Here is a 27140-nt window from a genome sequence, read left to right on the forward strand (position 1 = left end):
AGGAGAAATACTACCAGACGAATCGGAAAACAAATTAAAAGTTTAACTATTCCTTGTGCATTGAGCCATAAATTCACAAGATTCAATTAATAAATTGTGGTGAGCTATAAACTAAAACTAAGAAAAAAGATTTAAAGTGCTGTCAGTAGTTAACTATTAATAAGACCGTTTAATTTCGCTGACTATTTTGTTCAATATAAATAACTGTAAACTTTCCGCTTTAAATCAGTCGATACTATTGTCCTTTAACACATTTTTTCTTCTTCATCGCAGTTGTCGTCATTAAACAGCTCCTTTGATGACTTTACAATGATAAATTCGTTGTAATGCGCCTTCCTTTTTGATTCAAAAGTACATGGTTCATCAGTGCTTTTTGGTGAATTATATGAATAGCCATCACAGTTATCGATTGCGACATCTCCGTTTCCGTTTTTGCTCAGATTACTTGAATATTCAACTAATTTTAAACGGATATCTTCAGGAGTCGCTATTTTTCCAGTATTAATCATTGGTTCTTGTGATTCGTCCTCTGAAAAACTAGAATTTCCGCTACCATAACAACAATACGGAGTATCAGGTTCGTTTATTTTCATTCTGGTGCCTCTTTCTGCGTCGTGAAGCTCAATATTGTCCTCATCCCACGTAACTCCTTTTCTTTTTTCACGACTATCCTTGTTTTTTCCCTTTCTCATATTATGTAACAATCTGTACCTGTTTGTAGCGGTAAAATCATGCTTTTTTAACGTTGCATGAGGTCTACAAACAATACAATCAAATGTCTAAAACCAAAGTTAATGATACTTAATGGGTATGTGTAAAGACAATGGCTACGATACAGATGTACAACAAAAAAATCAAAAATAAGATATCTGTTCAGGTTGTATTCAACGATAAAAGTGGTGCACAAATCAATTGGAATTCTGAAAATTAAATTTCCGGAAAAATTAATCGGTACTTGCCAATGAGAACACCATCTAAAAGCAGATAAAACATTTCAATAGACCGTTTCTCAAATATACCAAAAATGCCTAACACGGCACTCTGGTTATATTCCAAAGAAAGTCCCTGTTGCTTAAGCATGAAATAAAACATCTCGTAATAGCTTAATAAGTGCCTTTTGTAAAGAACTGCATGTTTTTGCCGCCTAAATGTGACTTGGTTACCAGGTGGGGACTTAACAATTAAGAGATAAAAAACGCATCTAAAGTATTCAAGCTTGCAACTTAACTTAACCGGGAATGTCTTACTCCTTTCAAGTATTGGAATTTCCATTCGCGGACCAACCCGTTTTTTTGCCTGGTGTTTTAATTTTTCCTATTTTCTCTTGAGACAATTTGTGTTTATATTATAATAATTCATACAAGGCGGGCATAAAAGCGTCAGCACAGGTCTATTTTACCTATTATTGTCTCAAACAAAGTACTATGTATAAAATTAATAATCCAGGTTAAATTTCGTTATATAAATAAATTTTTACTATACTATAAAATATATATTTATTCATTTGTTTAAAATAAAAATAGCCAACATTTCGCGGTGCTGGGACGAGCATAACTGGCCTTGAGTAGACTTGACAATTACACTTCCTTCGCTGGAATTCGCGACACAAAACTTTGAATTTAAATTACACTTGAATTCGAAGTTGTAATAACTGAATATAAAGGATAGATAACAACACAGGCAACAACTACAATTTGTTATTTTTGAGAACACTGCATTCCAACATTAAATAACAAGCAATTAGAACAACGAACATATATACAATAGAGGATAAACTGGAACAATACTTTATATTATAAGCTATAAGTATCAAGTAAATAAAAATGAAGGATATTTTTTCTTATGAAACATTTCGTGTTATGGAAGGTACAACAGTATCTGTTAAATCAAGAACAGTAACTGTATCAGGGAAATTTGGTCAAGTTACAAGATCATTTAATCACCTACCAATTGACATTAAGTTATGTGGTAATGGCAAGTTTGTTAAAATCGAGGTTTGGTTCGGTACGCCACGCCACCAATCAGCTATTAACACAGTTTGCTCCGCAATTAAGAACATGATGGTTGGAGTAACTAAAAAGTTTGAGTATAAAATGCGTCTTGTATATTCACACTTTCCAATTAACGCAAATATTCTTGAAAATGGTAGTTTGATCGAAATCAGAAACTTTTTGGGTGAAAAGAGAGTACGTGCTGTAAGAATGCTCCCAGGTGTTGTTGTAGAGAAATCTACCGCAGTTAAGGATGAGCTTATCATTAGCGGTACAGACTTAGAACTTGTTTCAAGATCTGCTGCTCTTATTCACCAATCTGCTCTTGCTAGAAATAAGGATATACGTAAATTCCTTGACGGCATTTATGTAAGTGAGAAAGGTACAGTTGTTAAGGAAGAGTAAATACAACGTATAAATGTCAGTTTGTCTTTTTCATATTTTATCTTCTCTCGAAAGAGAGACAAGTGAGATTAAGACAAAGAATAATACAATGTAGATGGAAATAAATATCTTAATGACACTAGTTTTTATTATTTAGTCTAGTAAGAAGTAGTTTACTATTCTCTTTTTCCACTTTCTTTTATTTTCTGTATAGCTTAACAGTGAGAGAGGGAAGATGTAATTGTTTAACTGTAAAGTGATAAAGTCGCGGTTCAGACTCTACTTTTCATTGTAGAAATTTTACACAAATGCAAATTGAAGCAAATCACAGTGACACCAGCAGGGATGCGTCGGTTACATTTATGTCAGTAACCGTACACATTGATATTGTATGATATTAGGTAAACAAAGTTAGTTCAGCCGCGAGCCTAGGAATAATGGTATTAACTAGTACCTATTTCGAGTTAAAATCGCAAAACAAAACTAAAGTTACGACTCTTTACAAGTTAAGACCTGAATAAAGTGGCGCCATCTTTTTTTAATTAATTATCACAGATAAATTAAAAGATAATGTAAAAAAAGACTAGATGAGAAAATAAATAGTGAAAACAGGATACCCTATAAATCACGTATTTTATTTTGGTTAGAGCAGTTCTAAAAGTTATTTTCTGATATGCTTTAATCCCGATTTTAATCCTTATTAAGCATATCAGTAGTAAGGGAACACAAATAATAATATGGCATTTGTATTGAATAGTGAACAGATAGAAAAGTTGGGGACAGTACTAAAGGATGAAAGAAATGAAAAGGACTTAGAGTATAGCGCAACAATAGTATGCCGATATTCTGACATTCTTTTTGGCGAGAGTGAGGAAAATAGATCTCAGAAACTATGTTGCTGTGATAAAAAAGGGGAAATAAGTATATCGTGTAAAGAACGTTCAATGCTTATTAGAGTAGGTTTTATAGCAAGTATGAGACAAATAAAATCTGAAAAAGTCGTTAGTAGCCAAACAATGGCAAAGGTTATTAGAATAGCAAGAAGATTACTAAGAGGCGCAAATTGGTTACCAATAGACTGTATGGTTCAAAGGGAAATGATTGAAGGACTATCATTATTAATAAGGATTTTGAACGACTTCAACTCAATTAGGGTACTACAAGGTTTGCTCTCAAGTTACTTATTTTGGTGTTATATGCAATCAGAGGACAAATTTGTAGTAAATAACTCTAAATTGCTTTTGTGTGTGACAACATGGCTCAAAGAAGGCAATACAAACAAGAATCTAGATGAAATACAAAACAATGATCAAAAATATGGACTGACACAAGCTAGTTTGGAATTAATGAATAGGATTGTTGGCGATTTCGATATAAGTAGTAAACAGTATTTAAAAGAATATAAACTAACTTTAGAACTAAATAACTGCAGCAGCAATAAAGAGACAAACGAACTGATTGAACTTAAAAAAAGAACAATAAAAGACTTAAAGTTAATTTGTGCGTTAATTAAGTACTCTGGCGTTTACACTCATGGAAACATATGCAAGCATCATAAAAACGTGAGTGACACTAAAAATATGTCAACATCTAACAATAAAATGTTAGTAGGAACAGCAATAATACCTCAGATATTAGAACTATTAACTAAGCTTAGATCGTATACTTTGGAGTTAGTAAACTGCTTGTTAAGTTACTATTTGGAGAATTTGTCTACTGGTTGTGGTAAATACGAATTAATAGACTTGTTGGAGTTATTAAACATAATAATAACAGTAAGGGACGGGAATGAAAATCAAATAAAATCTTTTATAGGAGTCACAAATTCCGATAATAACCTCGAATTTGTTAATAAGCTGAATTACATTACAGACTTAATCGACATAGGCAACGAAATGCTATTCAATGTATTGGAGTGTACAAGTATTACTGGTATAACAATCTACTCGCCACTAATACAGAACTACATATTGAATATTTTTTCACTTGAATGCAATCCCTCTAATATAATAAAAGACTCTGCTGAAAGAGAAAGGTGTCATGCTTTTTTTAGCAATTACTATTCAAGTGTTATTTTTATACTAATGGGAGTACCTATATTTCATAACTCATTTAAGGAATGCAACTATGAAGTGTTTTTAACTCTTAAATCATGCATTGGTATATTAAGGTTTTATGAGAAGTTATTTACCGAAATATTAAAGGTGCAAGAGTATGTATTGTCACTAGTTAATGATAGTGAAATTTATATTAAGAACAATAGTATTTTTTGCAATAACTCACATCACTACAATACCGGATTAATTTCAAAAAAGATAAATGAATTATTGCTGAAGTCAATGAATGTATACGAACTTTCGGTGCTCGTTATACTAGAATTTAGAAATACAAGAATAGCTAGAGAAATTAATCGAGTTCAAAATATCCAAAAGCTTATGACTAGTTGTCACCTATTATCGATTAATTTACTTTACAATATAGTAGTCAATAATTGCCAGGTATATTCCAAATTATCTGACTTCAACAATGTAGGTGACTATTCGGCTAAATCAAACAAAAAGAATAATATGCTGATTGAACTGTCTTATTGTATTATTAATGTCATTATGTTGTATTACAGCGACACAAAAATTGATATGAATTCAACCTTACTAGAAAGAATATACAATATTATCAAACACTTACAGTTTATATTTAATGGTAACTTTATTGACGAGAGGTTTTTCGACATTTTTTCGTTTGTAAGTAACAAGCTATATTGTCTAAAGCAATATGATGATGATAGTGGCAATGACCTAATTAAAAGACGCAATTTAAAAAAATCATTTATTGAGGATGAGAGTGTTGTTTTTATGGATACAGACGAAAATGAAGAATTTCAGCTTGACTTTCTTTTGGACAGAAACATTCCAATTGAGTCATTAAATAGAGACGAAGACTCCTTAGTTGACTATAAATCCGAGGAGAATACACACAGCCAACTTAAGGATGAGGTCAAAGATGTCATTATGGACATAAAACAAGTTGAGTGTGACGAAAAAAATCAAGAAGACAAAAATAGTGATTTTTACGACAATTCAAACAAAAACGAACAAAAAACTAATGACTCTAGATTTAATATTGAGAATGATAACTTTGAACTCAACATGGAGTCCTCCTCGTCGGAAAACGAAGATTAATATTTGATTATTGACTTTACAATGTTGTTCCATTCATTAGTGTTTATTTCCAGCGAATTTATGTTATTGTCTTTTAAATACCTGGATGTAATTGAGTCTGAATACGGGAGTTTTATTTTTAGTTTACCTATTTTGTTTCTCTTGTTTATGCAATCGCCGCTGTTCTCAATATTTCCATTGAAATCTATCCTCAAATCCGACAGTAATTCTTGCAAAGTCTTGTTCATGATGTATAGTTTATACTTAAGATCTGACTCTCGCTTTATATACTCCTGCCATTCTTGCTTAAATTTTAGATTATTATTGTTATATATTGGTATTGAACACTTGTGCAGTAAAACTTGTTTTTTCAATTCTCTATATTCATTTACTATGTGTAGCAACTCGACGTAATTCGAATCATCTTCACTATTATTTTTAAAAATCCTTTTAATTATGTTATTTAACCTACCATCATTCTCACCTCGAGAATTATAAACAATTTGAGATAGTATAAATTTCTTATTAAAGTTATTCTTCAGTAGAAAATTGGGGTTCTCTTTAATTATCATTTCGCTCCACCTGCTCATTTCTAATTCATATAATCTATTGTTCATTATTCTAACCATTCTTCTTAAATATACTGGTTCTAACACATCAAGCTCACTATATGCTTTTATTTTAGGCAAATTGCTCAAGTTTTCAATATTCTGTTTTAATAACTCTGCCTCATGTCTCAGTTGTTTTATAGTCGTTTCATTATTATTTATTAGGTCTTTCTTTAATTTTATATCCGTCTCTTGCTCCTTTACTTTATGCATTAATGTTTGTTTGTAGTCCTGCAGCTTCTTAAATTCTACATTCATTGCTCCAAATGAAGAGTAAAGCACGTCTTTGCTTGTTAACTCCCTCTCCAGTGCCTTTATCCTATCGTTCAATAACTTGACTGTATTCTCCATTCTGACTCTTTTTGGACTTTCAGCATTTGTATTGCTCAAAAAGGGAGCCTGATTCCTATCGTCTCTAGTGGAATTATCATTTTCATCTATTCCTTTTTTTTCCTGCTTGTCTTCTCCTTCTGTTAACTGGTCATCCAGCTGTAAGAATAATTTTTGCTGTAGATTTTTTGAAATCAAAAGTTCTGGAAGGATGTTTGGCTCACTCAGAGTAGTTCTGCGGTCAACACAGTTGACCATCTCACTGTCTTTATCCATCGTATACATAGGATTTATGAGCTTGTCTATATTTGACTCCAGCTCCTGAACACCACTTAGCAATATCTCTATGCTACTAACTACGCTGCTGTCACTACTGTTATTGTTATTTTTATTAATGTGGTCGTAAATATGTGTTTGAGAGTCCAGCATTTCCTTAAATAAATTATTAAATGGCGTGCTCTCAGTTTGACCATAAATATTGTTCCAATATAAACCATCCCATGAATATAATCTGAAATCAATTGGGTAGTGAATTCCGTTTAAAGATAAGCTTCCACATTTCGAATAGAACTTATCTGATATGCTTAAGGATTTTTTGTATATATTACTGTATTTTTCACAGTCTACTTGTTTTACATATATACTCGAAGTTATAGATAGCGAAATATTAATATTCAGTACTGCATCTATACAACATAATGGTAAAACTCGGTCCCTTTTACTTGATTTTAAAAATTCAACTAACTCCTCATTAAATTCTTTAATTACCTCATAGTTGTTGCTTTGATTTAAACAGTCATTCATTGCGTTTTGAAAAATGTTGTTTATCCACAATAAAACACTGTTAACTTTATTCAAACAAGGAAATTTCGTTGACAGTGCAACGTCATTATCAGCTGAACACATTCTAATTCTCATTATAATTTCACCAGCTGAAATTATTAATCTAGATACCTCCACTACTATGTTGCAAATCCAGTGGATAATTCCCGTAAATTCGCCATTTAACATAAATTTGTTAACTTGGTCTATTTGAAGGTACCTTAAAGCTTTAAATTGAAAATATTGAATTAACAAATTGCATTTACAAAATATCTCATACAATCCCATTATTCTGTTCACAAAGTTTGAGTAAATTAATATTAATTCACTCATTGGAATATTTCTGCTATTGTCACTATCACTGTTGTCGTTACTATCCAAATTAGTGACTAAGTCACTTAAATAAAGATTCTCATCATTAATATACTTGTCATTGTTTTTTTTTTCACCCAGGTTTAAAATTACCTCAAACAACTCGCACTTTCTCTCTGTTATTTTTTCTTGAGAAGATTTCCATACAATTCCAAATTCGTATTCCAATGGGTTCATTTTTTCTAAATCTTCCGTATTACTGCAGTCAGGGTTATACAGTTTGCTATTCTTGTTAATTTGATTTATAATGCCTTTTTGTCTTCCAATATTATTGTACAAATACCTTCCCCTAAAATTGTCCACTATTGATAATAAATTATTTATAACTTGTTCCTGTTTGTCTATTTTTTTCTTATACTCTTCACATCTCTTTTTGCTGCTCTCATTTACTGATTTTATTGCATTTACATATTTTCTATTTTCAGTGTCGAGTTTCTCTATTTTGTTTCTTAATTCACTTTCAAGTTGCTTGTTTTGTTTAATTAATTGCTGATCAACTTGTATGAGCTCCTCATAAGACACTAGTTTTATGTTGTTTTCTTTATTTATTAGTTCCTGATTTTTGGTTTTTTCAAATAATTTATTCAATTCTATCTTAATTTGATCTATAATTGCATTTTTTTTGCCTAGCTGTTCTGCCAGTAACTTCACGTAGTTCTTCCATTTTACACTATTTTCTGCCATTTTATCATTCAGTCTTTTTATTTCCTCGTCTTTGTTGTTCAGTATCTGCAAACTGTAATTTATTGTCCCATCTATATCATTTGCGTATTCGTTCAGTGCACTATTTATATCATCCCCAGTTTCCTCCTTTTCCGCACAGTTAACACTTTTTGTTCTTAGAACCTCGTTCTCCTTTTCCAGTTCTTTTATTCTCAACAGTAGTTTCTTCATTTCATCGTTGACAGCACTACTCTCATTACTGGTCAACGATTCTGAATTGGTTTCGCCGTTTAAAGACATTGTTGCAGTTTTTACTATCTAACAATCACTTATCGGATGATTTATGGTAAATTATAAACATTTAACTTTGTATATTCCGATATCTTCTTCCACTTAGACGAAGATTAATAGGCCCTGTTCATATAGTCATTCAATTCTCTTTCTAGGTGTGAATGAAACACCTGCAGGTAAGCATGTATTTCAAGTACTTAAGTGGTGTCCTTAAACTTCCGATTTATAGCTTTTCAAGTGAAACTTACTTATTTAATGAGTTTAAACTCGGAATTTAACTAAATAAAAGTACAATAAAACCCTAATTAAAAAAAATACATGCGTTTGCCGCCACACAATTGGAGGCAAAGCCACTAGATTCAAGATACCGCCACACGTAATTTAGCTAAGTTGGTTGCAGTATTTGTTGTATAGAGAATGCAAAAAATGTCAAAAGGTTATTCGACAGGATTTCACCAGCAAAAATCACCACTACTTGCGCAACAGAATGTCAAATGCGCACGGCTAAAACTAAAAAGATACATATACTTTAGAATTACAAGGTAGAGCGGAGTGATGTGAAAATGTGTGATATACGGGAAATGTTGAAACGAAAAATATTATTTTAGAGGCCTACCAAAATAAGACTTTTATATTTAAGTTATCCTATCTGTTAAGAAGAAAGATAGTCGGTGTAACTACACACCACCTACTTCGCGGTCTCTATTATTTGCCCTCGTTCACTTAAGTTTCCTTCTTGTAGTCGAATCAATAACTAAATGAAATCACGCAACTTTAATATTATAAAAAGCAAGTGACAAATCAAGTTATTTGTTGTTAATGATATTAGACGAGTTACGAGATAAGACCAACCTTTTTAGCTTGTTCTATAGCTAGTATTCTCTCTCTTCTTCTTATGATATGTTGTGCCTTAACACCCATAATTCCACCACCCCACTTTCTTCTTAATTCAATATTATCGTTATATTGAGCTCTAAAATTATTGCATAAGAGATCGAATTCGGCTTGATCTTCCTTCCTAACACCTTCAATGGCGACTACTGCTGCAGTTTTTTTACCAATGAGTTTACCCAGTCTTGCTTTCCCACCAATGATGCAAAAAGCAACATCCTTTCTTCTACATAAAGCTGGAAGGAAACACACTATTTCAATTGGGTCTACGTCTGATGCAATAACAACCAGCTTCGCCTTTTTCATTTCAACCAAGTCAGTTACGTGATTAACACCATACTTAAGAAATAATGGTTTTTTTGTTTCTGTTGATTCACCTTTTGCTGCCTTCTTAGCCTCTTCTAAAAGTCTTGCCTTTTTTTCGATACGGGTTTCCGGCTTGTACCTCCCCATAAGACGAAGTAATTGAGAAGCCTGATTCTTGTCTAGTGTACATGTGAATTGATTCAAAACTGGTGGAACCTTCAAACGCCTCATTAATGTACTCTTTTGACGCTGAAGTAATATGTATCGCGGATAGCGTACATATCTAGTAAGGTCTGCCTTTGGACGAATGTCACCACCTAATCTAAAATTTCTTGGTGTTTTCTCAAAAAGAGGGTGGCCAACCTTTTGTTTATTTGATGAACTGCTGTTCTTTTTGCCTTGTGATGACTTGTTTGTTGGAGCCATTTTACGTATATTCTCTCTGCTATTATTAAGTTCGCGTAGGCTTTATTATATAGTCTTAATCTTACCGAAGAATAGTTTTTTTTTGCAATCTTAAAAATAAAAGTATTCTCCAAATCCAAAAGAAAATAAATTCCCTTGTGAATTTTCTCTAAAAATTCTCCCTTTACTAGGTTTGTTTCCTCTATTAATGCCTGCTTAAATTTGTACCTAAATTAATATTCAGATTTTTAACACGCCGCCTGTTGTATTAATATTATTATTGACTGTTATTATTGCCTTTAAATAAAGACGACAAATTTTACTTTACTCTAACTAAATACGTTTTAATGTTAAGTCACTACGTTTACATTTATAACTGAGACGGTCATAGTGCTATAAACATACATATAGCAAAGTAAAATTCAAATAAATATATGAATACTATTAGTCTCGTCTCTATTTAATTACGTCCATACATAAATGTGTCTCAAATGAAATTATATATTGTTAATTATTATTTTCATGTATGAAAACTATTATTAAATACTGCTGTTAGTCATATTTACACTTGGAGACAATTTATTTTTGTAATTTACATTAACTTTTAGGCGGGAAACGTGAGTTTCTAATTTATAATTAAAACAAGAAATGTTTGTTAAACAGAATTAATTTATAATATTAATATTTCATTAGTTTTCACTAATAAATAACTTAATTAAATTTAAAAAGTCAAACTAAAGTAAAACAAATAAATGTCAAAGCAAAAAAAGTTAACTTTGGGCTGAGAATAAAATTTTAAGAAATCAATTCAAATAAATATTTAGGGAACTTATTTCCGTTCCGAAATATTACTTGGAGGTTTTTTTGTCTTGTGTTTTAACAAACTATCTTATTTTTACTTAAATAGAATAAAACATGGCTTTCGTTAAGGTTTTGAAAAATAAGGCTTACTACAGCCGATACCAGGTTAAACCACGTAGAAGACGTGAAGGTAAAACAGATTATCAAGCTCGTCGTGCAATGATATCCCAGGACAAAACAAAATATAATTCACCAAAATATCGTTTTGTAGTTAGAATGACTAACAAAAGAGTGATTTGCCAAATAATAATAGCTACAATAGAAGGAGATAGGGTAATATGTTCTGCAGACTCAACGGAGTTGCCTAGATATGGAATTTCAGTTGGACTAGCAAACTTTTCTGCAGCATATTGCACGGGTTTATTATGTGCAAGACGTGTATTGAAGCAATTAGATATGGACAAAATATTTACAGGTGTAGGTGAGATTACAGGTGATGACTACCATGTGGAGGAAGAGGCGGATGAGAGAAGACCTTTTAAATGCATTCTTGATGTAGGACTCACAAGAACAACATGCGGTAATCGCGTTTTTGCTGCGATGAAAGGAGCTACAGATGGTGGAATCTATATACCACATTCCCCTAATAGATTCCCCGGATTTACAAAGGGCGAGAATGGAGCTGAAGATTCATTTGATGCTGAGGCCTTGAAGGATCGCATCCTCGGCAAGCATATTTCAAACTACATGAGTGAGATGCAGGCCGATGATCCGGAGAAATATAAGAGCCACTTTTCACAATACATCAAGGCAGGTATTACTGCTGATAAATTAGCAGATATGTACAAGAATGCAGTCAAGGCAATTCATGCAGATCCAACACGCAAAGAAAAACCAAAGAGAAATGTAAATAGAACTCGTGTTGGAAATATTATTAAAACCGATAAATCTCAATATGTTAGACATGTTAAATTAACATGTGAACAGAGAAAAGAGAGAGTCCAAAAGAAGATTCAACTCGTTGCTCAAATGGCGGCTGAGCAAGATGATGAATAATCTGTAATTTCTACCTAGGATAAGTATTTATTATTATTATTATCATTATTATCACACTTCACTGAAGAGGAGACCTAGTACCATTCAGTTCTGGGTTTATAACGCACTAAATGCGGTACAATACAATAAAATATAATAGATACAAACAATATTAACTATCAATATTTCCTGTCCTCTATCTCTGTATTTCTCTATAGTTGTCTTCTTTTTTATAAGCACTTTTGAAATTTAATGTGATATATTGTATTCGGACAACTGGATTTAGAAGAGGTGAACCGAAGTGGCGAATTTGTCGTCATCCAGTGATATTAACTGGAGTAATTGTGATTTGAGGATGTGCCAGCAATAGTCTAATCAAATTCTGTGCATCTCAGCTGTTACCCTAGCATGACTTTCTTATCCACATATATAGACCAATGCAAAAAATTGCATGTACATGCTATACCCGCCTTTTAACGTGCCTATAAATATTTAATACCGGTATATAATAAATATTTCGCCACTTTATTATTATTTAAGTGGAATAAATGAAAATAATAAATTATTTATTTGTTCATTAAATAATTCAATTAAAAGCGACTTAATTTAAGTATAAACAAGTATTTAAGGGAAATAAACATGAGATAGAACTCACTTTATTAAAATACAGTGAATTTATGGAGTTGAGTTTTAATATATATTCAATTATTGAAAATATTAACTTTAAAAAGACAGATGAAACAAACAACTGTATTTTAAATTGAATATACTATACGGTGGTTTTGTTTAATTTACCGTTATAATCTACTTCCGTTGTCACTTTTGTTTGTGTAGTTAATTAATTTTATCTCGTAAGTGCAATAATGAGTAAAGTAAGTGAAAATTATGAGGACAAAGGCTTTAACATTACTTCATCTTCTACTTCTCACTCTTTCAGTAACAATAACTTAAATAAAAAGAATGAAAGCCATATTATTGGAGAAAGTGGCATTTGCGTTGAAGAGAATAATAGTGATGACAAGCTAGATTTAAATGAAAAAAAAGGAGATGACAGTTTGAAGGATGAAGAGTTTAGAATGTTTATGAATGAAATAATCTATAGTGATATTAATAATAACTTAGAAAGCAGTGATAACAGGAAAATAAGACAGGATATAAATAGGAAACAAAAGAACAAAAAAGCAAGAATATCAAAGTTAATATTAGAAGGAAAGTTAGAACAGGCAATAACTGATTCAATTGACAAAATAAGTAGTAATGATGGAAAAGACGAGTATGAGGACTTCTTGGCTGTAGGAACTTCAGAAGAGGAGATACATCGTATTACATCAAGAACATTTACAAACTCATATGATGTACTAAATGTACCTATAAATTCAGATGAATTATTAATAAACAAAAAATACAGAAAATTGTCACTTTTAATTCATCCAGATAAGACAAAACACGATAAGGCAAACGAGGCTTTTGATATACTAAACAAGGCATATCAAGAACTACAAAAGGCGGAAAATAAAGCGAAATACAAGAGTGTGTGGAAAAGGGCACAAGAATTAGTTAAAAAGGAACTTAAAAAGAACTCGGTGAACAACTTAAGTAAAAAAGAGTTTAATACCAAGGTTTTAGAAATGAGTGAAAAGTTACTTAAAGATTTGCAGGAAAAAAAAGAGTACAGCGAGAAATGTCTTATTGCTAACCAAAGGTTTGAACAGGAATTGAATAGAAAAAAACTAGAAGAAGAGAAAGAAAAATATTTGAAGAGGAAAAAGTGGAGTGAGTCTTTTGAAGAAAGAGCAATGGGATGGAGATGCTACAAACAAAACAATTCAAAACTGTTCAACTCCTATGATTATTAGTGTATAAATACCACAAATTTTTAAACTAAAATTACAAAATTAGTTAAACTATAATTTATTTAAATTCATCACATATAAATTAAAAATTAATTGATTTAATACTACACTACTCATTATAAATCAAGTTTATAAAAATTGTATAGGTAATGCAGAATCTTCAATATTACTTATTAAGTTGCTTATTATTTCTTTAACATTTTTATTATCTGGTACCGTTAATACTAACCTTTCTTTGTACAATATATTAACTATAATATTATTGTCTATTATACCTTGGAAATTGTTTATTGTAAAGTAGAATTCATTATGCGGATTTTTAATGTGACTTTCATTTTCAATTGTAATGTTTTTTTCCTTAATTAATTTGTAAATCTCCGGATGTATACCATTTTCACATAATCCAAAATTATTTTCTAAACATGATCTAAAGGTATTGTATAAATCATCCTCAAGCAGAGTGTTATTTTGCTTATTATTTATACAAGAAATAAAATCCAATATTACAAATGAAAGTGTATCCACAATCATATCTGACAATAGAGAGGAACACCATTCTATAATTAATTCATAACTTGGTTCTTTCTCTTTGCTTCCACTTTTTCTATCATTATTATTATCCAATTCAAACTCCTCAATTACATAAAGTACTATCTCGTTGTTATATACATATAAACATTCGTTATTATAATTAACATCTTCAAATGATTTTCCTATTTCATTCTTAAGATTTAATAACAATTCTGTGGATTTAATATCTTTTGGAAGTGGTATTCTGACGGTCTGTTCAATATAAGACTTTTTTACATCTATTAGTTGCGATATTTCATCATGTTTAACCAATACACTTGAATCGAATGGACGCATTACCAGTATAGAGTCATCTATAATTACTTTATGTTTAGGCTTTTTTATAGAGTCTATCGCGTTCTCTTCTTTGATACATTCATTTTCAACTTTTAATTTGTTCTTTTTCTTTTTCCTCTTTCTTTTTATTAGTGCATTTTCTGACAATTCATTTAATTCATCATTTATACTTCCAAAAACGTTTACATTTTCTTGTATTGGAAATGTCAAGGCTACTTTCTGTAATATTTCTGGTGCAAATACAGCTAATGAAGGGGATAATTCCTTAAGTTTATCCTTTAATTTCTTACATTCACCTCTTTCACCATGAACAAGAATAACATTTGGCACTTTTAAACTATTTATAAATTCTTGTGTTTGGGCAAAGTCCGAGTGTGCTGAAAAAGATATTTGATCGAATTTCGCCCTTAAAGGCACTATTCTATCATCCAATTGTATCATTTCTGGTTCTTTTCTTAATTCATATGCTGGCGTACCTCTAACAGCGTAACCTGTTAATATTATTCCGTTTCTTTTGTCTGGTGCCCATATTTCAAATAAGTCTCTAGAAGTACCATTCTGTAACATTCCAGGTGCAGCCATAACAACACATGGACCTGGGTTATAAATAAGATCTTTAATCTCATTTAGTGAATTTACCGTCCTTATGTAGTTAAATTGAAACGGATTTATACCCATATCCGCTTGTCTTCTTATATAATCTCCACACTGATTTATATAAGTTTCAAACACTCGCATACATTTTATAGACATAGGTGATGCATATATAATAGGCACATTTTGTATAGAAGGTGTTTTCTCCCAATGCTCCTCTAGTATCAACAATAACTCTTGTGCTCTTCCCACTGCAAAAACAGGCAGCAAACATTTGCCTTTTCTTGTTATTATTGATTGTACACCTCCTATAAATCTTTTTTCTCTATCTAAGCGTGGTTCGTGTATTCTGGTACCGTATGTTGATTCGCATATTAATACATGCACATCTATTGGCGGTATTTCTGCTCTTGGAACATGACGATCATCTTCTCTGCTATAGTCACCAGTATATAGTATTCTAACGCCTCCTATTTCTACCAAAAACATGCATGCTCCTAATACATGTCCTGCACCGTAACATGAAAATCTTATTCCGTCTAGTTCAAACTGCTGCCTAAAATCTATTATTTCTGTCATATTTAGTGCCTTTTCAATATCCTTCTCAGAATACAAATTTATATTCGATGAAGGTCCTTCTTCGGATTCTATTGAACCAGACACCGAAAAACGATTTACTCTCGCATAGTCTTGCCATACCAATTTGCATATTGCCTTTGTTGGTTCAGTCATAAATACTTTCCCGTTAAAATCTGTCAAACTCACAAAGTAAGGAGTTGCTCCAGAATGATCCAAATGAAAATGTGTAATTAGACACAGATCTATTGTACTTACGTCGACTGCATCAAATACCGGTAAGGAACCTATTCCCGAAAATGCCGGATGTATCCCACAGTCAAACATTACAGAACGACCCTTGAATGATACAACTACACATGATCTCCCTACTTCACATCCTGCACCTAATACCTGTATATGCAATGTCTCACCTCCAAAATCTATAGACTGCTCTTTTGTTTCAGAATCTAATACTATTTCATTATAATTCATCTTTTCTCCTTCTTTATATTTAGTATCTCTTCACTTAAAATTCACTTTCATTTATCTAATTAGCATTTCCCATTAATTAAAAAAAGATTAAAACTCATGTAATAAATAACCCTTCGTTGTTTTGTTGTGTAGTTTCAATGTATACCTTTCCTTCTATATCAAAAAGAGAAATAGTATTCAAATTAACTTTCGACTTTTGACCTAAAATTATAAAAATAAATAAACATGTCATTCATCTATCCATCCAGTTACTTTAATCAATGTCAAAACAAAAAGAAAATGTCAATGTTAGAGCGCGAACATATAGTAATATATCGAGACGAGACGCGCCAAATATATATAAATGTAAAATACCCCACATTTGGTATCAATAAACAATATATGAAGTCTTTTCTTTATAAATAAAAATAAGTGCTTCTCTTTTCAATTTAATCTCAAGTAAATTATTGTTTATTACTCATCAATATTTATATTAACTCTTTTATATTTTCCAAGGGAGAATATGTTAATATTGGTATCTATATATCTGATAATTTGATCTATTGTCGAAATTATATCGTCCCTTAAAGATTTTACAACCATATAATCAATTGCTTCTTTTTCACTGTTGCTACTGCATTTGTCAATATAAGAGATATTGTAGTCTCCAAAAGAAATGTTACCAATAAGTTTTGGTATTTTTATAAATAATCTTAATAGATGTTCAATTCCATATATTTCTGAATACTCCTTTCTTATATATTTGTCAAAATAATTCATTTGATAAGTTTCAATATGATACAACAATCTTTTATTTAATATGCTATTGAACAACTTAATTAATATGCAGACAACTTTTTCTTGTACTTGAATAGCAGTATTATTATTTGATGTCGTGTCTTTATTTTGTCGCGACTCCTTGAGAATGTCTTCTTTCAATTTGTCTATGTAACCATTTAATATTCGCTTCACAGTTGGTTCTTTAGGTAGCATCACTACTTTACCACTTGATATTTCTTTATTATCTTCTAGCAATATACTATATATTGTATTTGTATAATCAAACCATAAATTTTCAATGTGATTATATCTTAGTATAGCTGTACTATATTCCTGTTTATTATTTAATTTATATATTAATTTCTCAAATAATGATTGGTCATTTTTAATTACGCTTTTAAGTGTTTTCTGTATTTCAACACTTTTTTTCTTTGTTTTTTCATTTATATCAAATATAAGTGACTCAGACTTCCATTCATTATAGCTTCTATTAAAATTGTATCTATTCGAATTTTTTTTCTTCTGATTATTCGTATAACCCACGTAATATATTGGATGCCAACCATTTGGATGTATTTTAATTGATACATCTAATATCACCGCCTTCCATAATTGACCTTTCCACAAAGAATATACCAAATCACCTATTTTGTACTTGTGTACAACCTCATCTTTTGTTTTATATGAGCATATTACCTGTGTTACACCACTTTCAAAATCCATTGAACAACTTTAATATTTTCTCTTTCAATAAAACTTTTCTAAATATTGTTTTGCTTGATACTCTCACATCTAATCAATTATTTAATAACCCCACATCAACTATAATCACTAAAAAGTAAATATTTACTTTAAACTTATTTCGGTCAATTATAAGATATATTATATATTAATTAATACTAATATAAATAAACATGTCCCTAGTTTTTTTTATTTATATTAATCCATATATTCCCGCCAAGCGAAGCGTCCATTTTAACATGGGTACCTGAAAGAAATTTGTTGTTTGTATATTCAGAGATAATTACGTTTTGTCTTAAATGATTAATTAAATAATATGTCAGTTATTATTAAATAATTAACAAATAGTAATGATTAGACCAAAAAACTATTTTTATGAAATTATTTTACCTTTTCATATTATGTAATTTAACAGCACTTTATGTTAAATTATAAGTAATATTAATAAAAATAAGTATTAATATTTATTATTTGAAGGAGCTTTATTAATATTGAAAAGGATCAGATATATACATAAATATCCATTTGATATAAGACATTCATATATTCCCATGTATATTAGTTCCACTAACTTAATTCCAAAGATTAACAATTGTATTTCGATCTCAAAATAGGGAAAAGAAATATAAAAAGTCATTGGCAATTGGTTAGATTATTTAAATATATATATTCATTTATTTGGTTTTTTCTTAATAAAATAAATAGTATATATAGTTTGGAATCTTTTTTTCTCCTTTAAAAATAATCATATTATAGATTTATAGGTAAATATTACTTTTTATTCCCTCTTTAAATTTAATTTAATAAAAGGTTGTAAAATAAATCAAGGTACAGTTTAATTTAATCTCTGGTTTTTTTCTCTTTTCTGGTAGAAGGTGGTTGGCCTTGTTTATGCCAAACTAATTAATTATGGACGATAACCATAATCCAGAACCTAATGATTGCAATATTCAAAATGATTCTTTTCAAAATGTTAATTATCTCAACCAAGTTTCCCAAAATAATATATTAATTGATAATATTTATCCCATTGATAATGCTCAATTTGACGATAATAACAATATAAGCACTAGCAATGACTTTGTTTCTAATAACAATGTTTTTACTGAGTCAAAACCAAATAATGATATCCAATATTCTGGTATTGATCAAAATAAACAATTAGATAGTGTTCTGCAATTTAATTTTATTCCAAAACCTGGAATGTTTCAAAAAATTGTTCATTCTAGGGATACTAAAACACTCAAAGAATTTATTTTTAGCCCCTTTAGGTGCTCAATTAACGAAAAAGATGCGTCTGGTTGCACTGCTCTACATATAGCTCTTTTAAATGCTTATCCAGATATTCTTGAAATATTATTGAGTAGCCCAACAAAGAAATTAACTAGTAGTAGTAAATTTACTGAAAATATTAACAATTCAGATGGCAATATTAACATACCTTTATCCAGTAATGATAATATCTGCAGTGACGATAAGGACGATGACTATGAAGATCAAATGAAAAAAAAATGTAGCGTACCACTGGACTTAACTATTCCTTGTTCAGGAGTTCCAATATCACATCTTGTACTATCCAAAGCTGTCTTTCCAGAAAAATACCAAGATTGTATTGACTGTTTAAATTTAATTCTTCAATACTCATCAAGCGAAACTATTTCCCCATATATTTCGAAATTTGACATTAATTCCACAGACCAATTGGGTTTAACTTGCCTTCATTTGGCTTGTAGTTTTGGTGATCCTAGGATTGTTTCTTTATTAATTGAACATGGAGCAATTGTGACATTGTCAGATCTAAGTGGTGAGCAACCAGTACATCATGCCATTTCAAGTAGGGATCCATCTACACTTTCCGTTGTATTATCTAGTGGTGGTTCAGACCCACTAAAAGAATCAACTTCTACTGCTAGTTTAATTAAATATTGCATTGACAAATCTGCATGGAGATGTTTACACACTCTCTTAACAGATACAGAGTATCAACAACATCCTATATCTGAAAGTGAATATGATTTGCTTTCTTTTCATGCACAGAAATTGGGCCTGGGGACTGAATTTTCAAGAATATTTGCAATTGCGGTTGAAATTGCCACTAATGAAAGTTGTTCTCAAAGTACAAATGAAAGTTACATTGCAGATGGCCCCAGTGTAGGTCTTGCTTCAACAAGAGTATTTACACACAAGTATTGTTTTAACCATATTATGCTTCCCGAGCCAATGGATCTCCCGATAAGACGTTCAAAATTAATTAACAAAATACCTGAAAATCCAACACGTTTAGAAGTACTTGTTAAACCAAGTGTAGGAATATTGAGAAGCAATGAATTTTCACTTTTACAATGGACAGAAACAACAAGACCTGCTCTCCTTTCTGACGTGCTTAGAGTTCACGATTGGGCATATATAAGGTTGCTTCAACATAAAGTTGAAGAAAGTCGTCTTGTATGGGAGCAAAGGCCATTTTTTACGGGGTCTATTGATGACGACACTCAATTAACACCTGAATCATGGAAAGCTGCTTTGTATGCAAGTGGTTCAGTTTTAAATGCAATTGATTCTGTTTGTAGGGGTGAAAATCGCAATGCATTTTGTGCTATTAGACCTCCTGGGCATCATTTAGGTACCTGGGGAGCTGCTCAAAATGTTGGTACAGATGAAGGCAATCCTTCCGGTTCCCAAGGGTTTTGTTTGTTAAATAATATTGCAATAGGTGCTGCTTATTGTAGATATATGTATGGTGGACATGGTATATCTAAAATTGCCATTATTGATTTTGATGTACACCATGGTAATGGTACGGAACAAATTGTAAGAAATGTATGTCCAAATAATAGGAAAATAAGATCTACATTAAGCCCATTTCCAGGTGTAAATGTAAATATAGAACAAGATATTTCTTATTATAAAATATGGAGAGACGAAGAAGATGCCGATAATGTGTTTTTTTCAAGCGTACATGCTTACGATGGTATTTTTTATCCAGGTACTGGACAAGATGAATATGTAACAAAGCCAACCATTGTTAATATTGGTTTGCCTGAAAGAACCACATCCAAACTTTTTAGATATAAAATAAGAAGATATTTATTGCCAAAACTTCTCCAATTTAGACCTGACATTATATTTATATCTGCCGGATTTGATGGCCATGTTATTGATTCTGTTGGAAAAGGATTTACGTCTTTTACTGAAAATGATTATTCATGGTTTACACAACAGTTAATTAGCATAGCAAATTTGTGTTGCAATGGAAGGATAGTTTCCGTTCTCGAAGGTGGATATAACACTAAATGCCTCAATTTGTCACCGTTAGCTAAATCTGTTGCTGCTCATATAAGAACTCTTCAGTGGACTTCTCCCAATTTAATGCCAAATCCACAAGAATGGGAGGATGATTTTTTTGATAATGACGATAATTCAAGTAATGATGAAAATGCCAAAAAGGAAGGTTACAATATCTGCATGCCTTCATATGTTGAGCATTCTTATGCTTCTAATGGTGAGCAACACATCAATTTATCCTCTGATGAATCAAATCATAATGTAGATCATTCTGTGACTTCAAGTTACTATGAGCGATTTTCTTTTAACGATATAAATTCATCTTATCCTGTATCAAAGAAGTGTAAAACCAGTAATGAGGTCGAAAAAACTGATTTCAATGGTTCTGTAAACCAACTTAATTTCGGATTTGAAAATGGTATATTTAACTCACGACCGAAGCGTGCTGCCGCTATTAAAGCTGAAGAAAGTATACAAAAAAAAATACAGTCTGAACTTGAGCAAAAAAAGAATATTAATACAAACTTTAATCAATAGATATTTTATTTATTTTTATTTTCAAGGCTTAGTTTTATACTGATGTTCTATGTATTCTGCAACTTATCATTCTATCCTTTGTCAATTTATTAATACTTTACTTAAATTGTATTATCTTTTACATTTAAAACTTTCTTATTTATTTGAATGATTCCTTTATAAAGGTACTAGCTGTTGTTGACATTTGCAGCATTCGAACATTTAATTGTTCTTTCAGTCAAATTTATACCGGTATGCATGCATCCACATAAAATTTATCTTTTTAGGGGAGAAAAGGTGCACTCATAATTTATTAAACTTTGCATGCCATCCCCACATAATGTACAGAAGGGCGGTAACAACGTTTTTTCTTATAAAATACTTGTACATATAAATAAAACTGAAATATTCTGAATAAAGTAATTGCAAATTGTTGAGTTAAATGAAACAATAATATAAAGGTTGCTTGAATTAAAGTGAAAAAGGGCTAGTTTTCTTTTTTTCTACAATATCTAGCTTGGTTATTTTCCATTATTTTTCTTTAAAATTAAGATAAGTGCGAGCTGCAAATAACACATACTTAAGTCTTTATATTCTAAGAAAGGTTAACAAAACTTTTAGTTGATAATTTATAAGGTTTTGAAGGGTTTTTCAGAAAGAAAATCACCGTTATGGAATTTATGTGAGGTGCTAGTATTCAAATACTAGTGAATACAACTTTTAAATTATATTAGTTTCTTTTATAATAGTTGTAAAATAAAAAAGACAGGAATATTGCTTTAATTTAATGTTAAAAACAAATTAAATGGAATATGTTAGTTAATTATGAATATTAAAAGAGTATTTAACAATGAGTTTCATGGAAAACCTGGAAATTGTTTATTTGGTGATCAAGTAAAAAATATGAATATTAACGGAGCATATTTAACTGATAACGATACAGAGAACATACTACAAATACTAGATGTTCCAATATACGTTAAATATAATACAATATCATCATCAAATTTGAGTACGGGACCATCAACTCCTAATTCTCGTGAATATGAACAGTTTGACGTTAAACGTAATAATGGAACAAACGGTGATACGACATGTGGAATAAGATCAACATTGCCTTCTAATGCAGTAAAAAATTGTGATTTTGGAGTTAACAATAACAATTTAGGGCCACTTAAGAGTCATGTAAAATCTAACTTTGGTTTGTTGGATACTTCACATATAAATCTAAATTTTTTTAATTTTAAGATAGTTAAAAAGAAAAGTTATTTTAGTTCAAACACTTTATTGAAAAACAATAGCAGGATATTTATTGAAATGACAAAACCCAATGATTTTTCATTTTTACTTAATTGTAATTTAACTGACGGTAATGATTTTTTGTATTTAAAATCTGAGCAAAGATTACTGGTAGATTTTCAAGAGTTTCCTGAGATGTTAGTAGATCTATTAAACAGGTCTAAGAATAACTACGACATTCAAATAACAGATAATTCAAAGGATACATCTTTGAACACAGGTATAATAGGCAACGAAACAAAAGTTTTCCCGGGGTTAAATAGACAAGAATTAATATTTGACAATAAAAGAGTATATAACAGTGACAACTTTAATATTAATAATGGTAATTCACTGAAAATAATTTTGAATATAAATAATTCAGATGTATTGGGAGGGTGCGATACAAACACCGGATTAGGAATCAATAATATAGATTCATGTGTGTTGCATTTTGTTGAGTTAAATCACTATAAGGAAATTGTACATTTATCACTAAATTTTGAGACGGCTAACGAATTATTATTTAGAAATTATATTTTAAATCACCTCAACTATTATTATGAGTTGTCTAGAAAACAGCAAATAATAATGCATAACAATGAATATGAGATAAACAAATTGAAAAATGATTTAATCGAAATTGATGATAAACTAAAAAAATCAAGTTATATATCGGTTAAAAATGAGAAAGAATTGTCAGAGAAATACGAAATGGATATAAAAAGACTAGTAGACAAATATGAATTAGATTATAGTCAACTCAAGTATAATTATGAGAGTAAATATAAAAGTGATTTGGAACAATGGAATATAGAGAGAGTAAATAATGAGAATAAAATAAGTGAACTAAAGAAACAGTTTAACGATTTAGGAAATATATTTAATAATATAAATAAAACAAAACTAGATCTTGAAAAACTAATAGATGACGATCAGAAGATCATATCTGAATTAAAAACTAAATTAGATGACAACAAAAGTTCTTACGATGTACTGCTCAATTTAAAAATCGAATTAGAAACAGAATTAAACGATTTAAAGGTTAAATATAATAATATTGTAGATGTTAATAATAACATTAAAAATGATATAGATGTAAAGCAAAAAGAGATAAATGAACTTGACAATGCACTAGATGACGCGTGTAAAGAAATTGACAAAGGCAATCACATAATTACAAGTCTGCAAAATTCATTAAATAATGTTGACAGTAAATATAAACAACAAATGATCAATTATAATAATTTAAAAAGGAACTATCAAGAAGTTGAGACTAATAATAAAAATATTATTGAAAAACTAAGGGATTATGAACAGTTGTTAGAAGACTCTAATAGTCGCCAGGAACAATTGATAAGTGAAAATGAAAGATTAAGAAAAATATTAATAGAGGCAGAAAAACAAATTGAGATAAATCAAAACATTATATCTTCACTTAAAAAGCAAATATCTATAAATGAATCTGGTAATATATTGAGTTATCGTAATATTTCTCTATACAACGATTCCCATCTTCAAAATAGCAATAAAAATTTAACCTGTTATTATGGAACCCATTATACACTAAACAACAGCTTACCGCAATCAATAGCTTCTGTATCTGCATCTAGAAGACTGTCAACTTCGAATAGTACATCAAGGAGTTTCATTGATAGTAGACAAAAACATACAATAAAAGAGCATGACGTTTTTGATAATAATTCTATTTCAAGAAAATATTCAAAGACTGTAAATAATTATCCAAGGCGTTCATATACATGGTCTATGGAAAACGCGAATCATCAATCAAAAGAAAATAATAATGAAAGTAAAAATATAAGAAACAGTTCAGCAGGAAGGGTACTTAAATATAGTAGTGATTGCGGCGATTTAATTAAAAAGAACCAGAATAATACATTGTCATCTATTTTTACACCACCAAATAATAGAAGCGCTAATTCAGATATAAATGTTATTAATTCTAAATCTAGAGCAATGGATAACTTAAATGATAATAATGAAGGTAAATTTAACACCCAACAAATACACTATAACCACACAGATGATTATTTATATACACTAGATGAGTCTGAAAGTGAAAATTTAGACAAAGCATTAAAAGAATTGACAACACCTAGATTAAAAACACCAATAAAACCTATTCGATCTGAAAGTAACAATATAAGCATTACCAATAGTAATATTAACAGTAGTAATACAGAAAAATTTTCTTAGTTTCGGCACGCTAGTTTATAATCATTCATCTTTTCCTTCTCACTTTTTTTCTTTAGCTTTTTTTAAATATTGATTAGGATTTACAGTCTATCAAGAAAATATCAAGTATATGCAATTAGTGATTCCTTAGTAGGCATTTAAAAGGGGAAAACAAAAATAAATAACAATTAAGTGAATAGAATAAGCTTAATGTGTATTAATAGCTCTCAGAATAACGGTGCAATGCACTTAGAAGATCATCAGGAGAGATTGCATTGTCGCCATCACTGTCAAGATTTTCTAGCATTGCTTTAAGTTCCTCCTCCGACATTGACAAACCAAGTCTTGTAGAACAAGCACTGAGATCTTTCAAATCAATTGTCCCAGTCTTGTCTTGATCAATACAACTAAATATGTTTACGGCATCTTCAATTGTAAATCTTTTAATTTCATTACCACTGTTAACTAAACTAACGAAACCTGCAAAATCTAATTTTCCACCACATTCCTGTGTAAGCGAATTTAGTCTTCCAATTACATTGTTGTCCAGTGGAATGTCCATACAAGTCGCTGCTGCCCTTAAAAAGCCAATATCCAATCCCGACTTACCATCTAATAAGTCAAATACATCCCTTAATTCTCTTACTTCAGAGCTGTCCATTTTTATATCTATTAATAATATTTATCTACAAATACACAACAAAAGCAAATCAGTCTGTTTTCTTAACTTGAACTAATAAAACGAAAGAAGGCTATTAAGTAATAAGAAACCAATAATTGCTTACTTATGCGTACAAATTCACCATTCTTCCACTTTATTTTCGTTCATACATCTAATTAACTCACCTCTGCTTACTTATTAACCCTTTTCTGTCTATATTTATTTATAAACTCTCGTGTTTATAATATTTTCTTTCCCTACTCACACTCACTTCTATTCCTGACTGTTTTTTATTATTAAATCTCAAAAATTCTTATTAGTTAAACGTTCCAGCATGTCTTCTAAACTGCACACTATTGAATGGCATTTAATGTGGCGGGAACATGTTGTGTTTCTGGCGGTAATCATTTTTTCTGCTAAAACGAGTGCCTTTATTCGGTAGTAAATAAATTAAAATTAACAATATAATATTTTACTTGGAAGCCTATGTATATACGAATTTATGAGTGTATTTACATGTGGGGTGGAAAAGGAAGAGTGTGACGGTATTGGTAACTTTGATCCATTGTATGACGATGAGTCCTCGAGAACTGTGCTTATAAATGAGATAGAAGAAAATAAACAGCTAATTAATAGGAAGGTTAGGGTTGCAGGTATAGTAAGTGAAGTAGATTTAGTTAGCGAAGAAATGGTTTTACACTATGAACTGAAGAGTGTGAATGTATCTTTAGGGTACGTTTCTTTGATTAGTTCTTTTTCCCTTGTAATTCTAATAAATACTTTTTTCAGAAAATATAGCGGATCTAAATTACTGGTTGCACTGGAAAAAGGTAAAATAGTCGAGGTTGTTGGAAAACTAACTAAAAAAACCAACGAGAATGAATTTGAAAATTTGAAAGAAGAATCAAATTACAAATTAATCATAAATGCTGACATCATAAGAATTGTAGATAATATGAATTTGTATCTCCATCAATTAAGTATACTGCTCCGCAGAAAAATAATAAATAATTGTAACTTTCTCAAGTAGATTTATACGAAGTTTAAACTTCAATCGCGGTTATTAGAAACATGTATATATACTCCATATCCCACACTTAAAATACTTAACTTGTAATTTTAAAACACGTTGTGATACTCTTGTACTTGTTTGTATCGTAAATAAAGTTGTCTATTATAAACGGATGTCTGTTTATTGAGTCAAGCCACTCTATCCACCTATTATTTGAAAACGAGTATTATTATCAAATGAAAGGTTAAATAACATATGTTGTTTGAGATTA

At 30.4% G+C, this 27140-nt stretch overlaps 13 protein-coding genes across 13 annotated transcripts; 7 read left to right on the plus strand and 6 right to left on the minus strand.

Annotated features, from left to right (window-relative positions):
* Positions 1-245: 245 nt before the first annotated feature.
* FG386_001906 (protein phosphatase inhibitor 2) lies at positions 246-692 on the minus strand (the record flags this gene model as incomplete). The annotated part of the gene is made up of 1 exon (XM_067341299.1): positions 246-692. One exon carries the CDS (start codon positions 690-692, stop codon positions 246-248), a length of 447 nt encoding a protein of 148 aa, XP_067195542.1.
* Positions 693-1823: 1131 nt separating this feature from the next.
* FG386_001907 (60S ribosomal protein L9) lies at positions 1824-2396 on the plus strand (the record flags this gene model as incomplete). The annotated part of the gene is made up of 1 exon (XM_067341300.1): positions 1824-2396. One exon carries the CDS (start codon positions 1824-1826, stop codon positions 2394-2396), a length of 573 nt encoding a protein of 190 aa, XP_067195543.1.
* Positions 2397-3112: 716 nt separating this feature from the next.
* On the plus strand, positions 3113-5554 carry FG386_001909 (secreted protein with long stretch of threonines mucin; the record flags this gene model as incomplete). Its single annotated transcript, XM_067341302.1, has 1 exon — positions 3113-5554. One exon carries the CDS (start codon positions 3113-3115, stop codon positions 5552-5554), a length of 2442 nt encoding a protein of 813 aa, XP_067195545.1.
* Positions 5555-5627: 73 nt separating this feature from the next.
* Positions 5628-8628, minus strand: FG386_001910 (Low complexity coiled coil protein; the record flags this gene model as incomplete). The annotated part of the gene is made up of 2 exons (XM_067341303.1): positions 5628-5635; positions 5682-8628. The coding sequence occupies 2 exons, from the start codon at positions 8626-8628 to the stop codon at positions 5628-5630; spliced, it is 2955 nt and encodes a 984-aa protein (XP_067195546.1).
* Positions 8629-9453: 825 nt separating this feature from the next.
* FG386_001911 (60S ribosomal protein L7A) lies at positions 9454-10242 on the minus strand (the record flags this gene model as incomplete). Its single annotated transcript, XM_067341304.1, has 1 exon — positions 9454-10242. One exon carries the CDS (start codon positions 10240-10242, stop codon positions 9454-9456), a length of 789 nt encoding a protein of 262 aa, XP_067195547.1.
* An 894-nt stretch (positions 10243-11136) lies between these two features.
* FG386_001912 (ribosomal protein L5A) lies at positions 11137-12078 on the plus strand (the record flags this gene model as incomplete). Its single annotated transcript, XM_067341305.1, has 1 exon — positions 11137-12078. The coding sequence occupies one exon, from the start codon at positions 11137-11139 to the stop codon at positions 12076-12078; it is 942 nt and encodes a 313-aa protein (XP_067195548.1).
* An 842-nt stretch (positions 12079-12920) lies between these two features.
* On the plus strand, positions 12921-13913 carry FG386_001913 (DNAj-like protein; the record flags this gene model as incomplete). The annotated part of the gene is made up of 1 exon (XM_067341306.1): positions 12921-13913. The coding sequence occupies one exon, from the start codon at positions 12921-12923 to the stop codon at positions 13911-13913; it is 993 nt and encodes a 330-aa protein (XP_067195549.1).
* A 126-nt stretch (positions 13914-14039) lies between these two features.
* FG386_001914 (cleavage and polyadenylation specifity factor protein) lies at positions 14040-16421 on the minus strand (the record flags this gene model as incomplete). Its single annotated transcript, XM_067341307.1, has 1 exon — positions 14040-16421. The coding sequence occupies one exon, from the start codon at positions 16419-16421 to the stop codon at positions 14040-14042; it is 2382 nt and encodes a 793-aa protein (XP_067195550.1).
* Positions 16422-16874: 453 nt separating this feature from the next.
* On the minus strand, positions 16875-17903 carry FG386_001915 (uncharacterized protein; the record flags this gene model as incomplete). The annotated part of the gene is made up of 1 exon (XM_067341308.1): positions 16875-17903. The coding sequence occupies one exon, from the start codon at positions 17901-17903 to the stop codon at positions 16875-16877; it is 1029 nt and encodes a 342-aa protein (XP_067195551.1).
* A 927-nt stretch (positions 17904-18830) lies between these two features.
* FG386_001916 (uncharacterized protein) lies at positions 18831-21743 on the plus strand (the record flags this gene model as incomplete). Its single annotated transcript, XM_067341309.1, has 1 exon — positions 18831-21743. One exon carries the CDS (start codon positions 18831-18833, stop codon positions 21741-21743), a length of 2913 nt encoding a protein of 970 aa, XP_067195552.1.
* Positions 21744-22547: 804 nt separating this feature from the next.
* FG386_001917 (uncharacterized protein) lies at positions 22548-25217 on the plus strand (the record flags this gene model as incomplete). Its single annotated transcript, XM_067341310.1, has 1 exon — positions 22548-25217. The coding sequence occupies one exon, from the start codon at positions 22548-22550 to the stop codon at positions 25215-25217; it is 2670 nt and encodes an 889-aa protein (XP_067195553.1).
* A 196-nt stretch (positions 25218-25413) lies between these two features.
* FG386_001918 (caltractin) lies at positions 25414-25857 on the minus strand (the record flags this gene model as incomplete). Its single annotated transcript, XM_067341311.1, has 1 exon — positions 25414-25857. One exon carries the CDS (start codon positions 25855-25857, stop codon positions 25414-25416), a length of 444 nt encoding a protein of 147 aa, XP_067195554.1.
* Positions 25858-26359: 502 nt separating this feature from the next.
* FG386_001920 (uncharacterized protein) lies at positions 26360-26887 on the plus strand (the record flags this gene model as incomplete). Its single annotated transcript, XM_067341313.1, has 1 exon — positions 26360-26887. The coding sequence occupies one exon, from the start codon at positions 26360-26362 to the stop codon at positions 26885-26887; it is 528 nt and encodes a 175-aa protein (XP_067195556.1).
* Between the last annotated feature and the right edge of the window lie 253 nt (positions 26888-27140).

Source organism: Cryptosporidium ryanae (assembly GCF_009792415.1).
Source record: "Cryptosporidium ryanae isolate 45019 chromosome Unknown contig_29, whole genome shotgun sequence".
Taxonomy (NCBI): Eukaryota; Apicomplexa; class Conoidasida; order Eucoccidiorida; family Cryptosporidiidae; genus Cryptosporidium; species Cryptosporidium ryanae.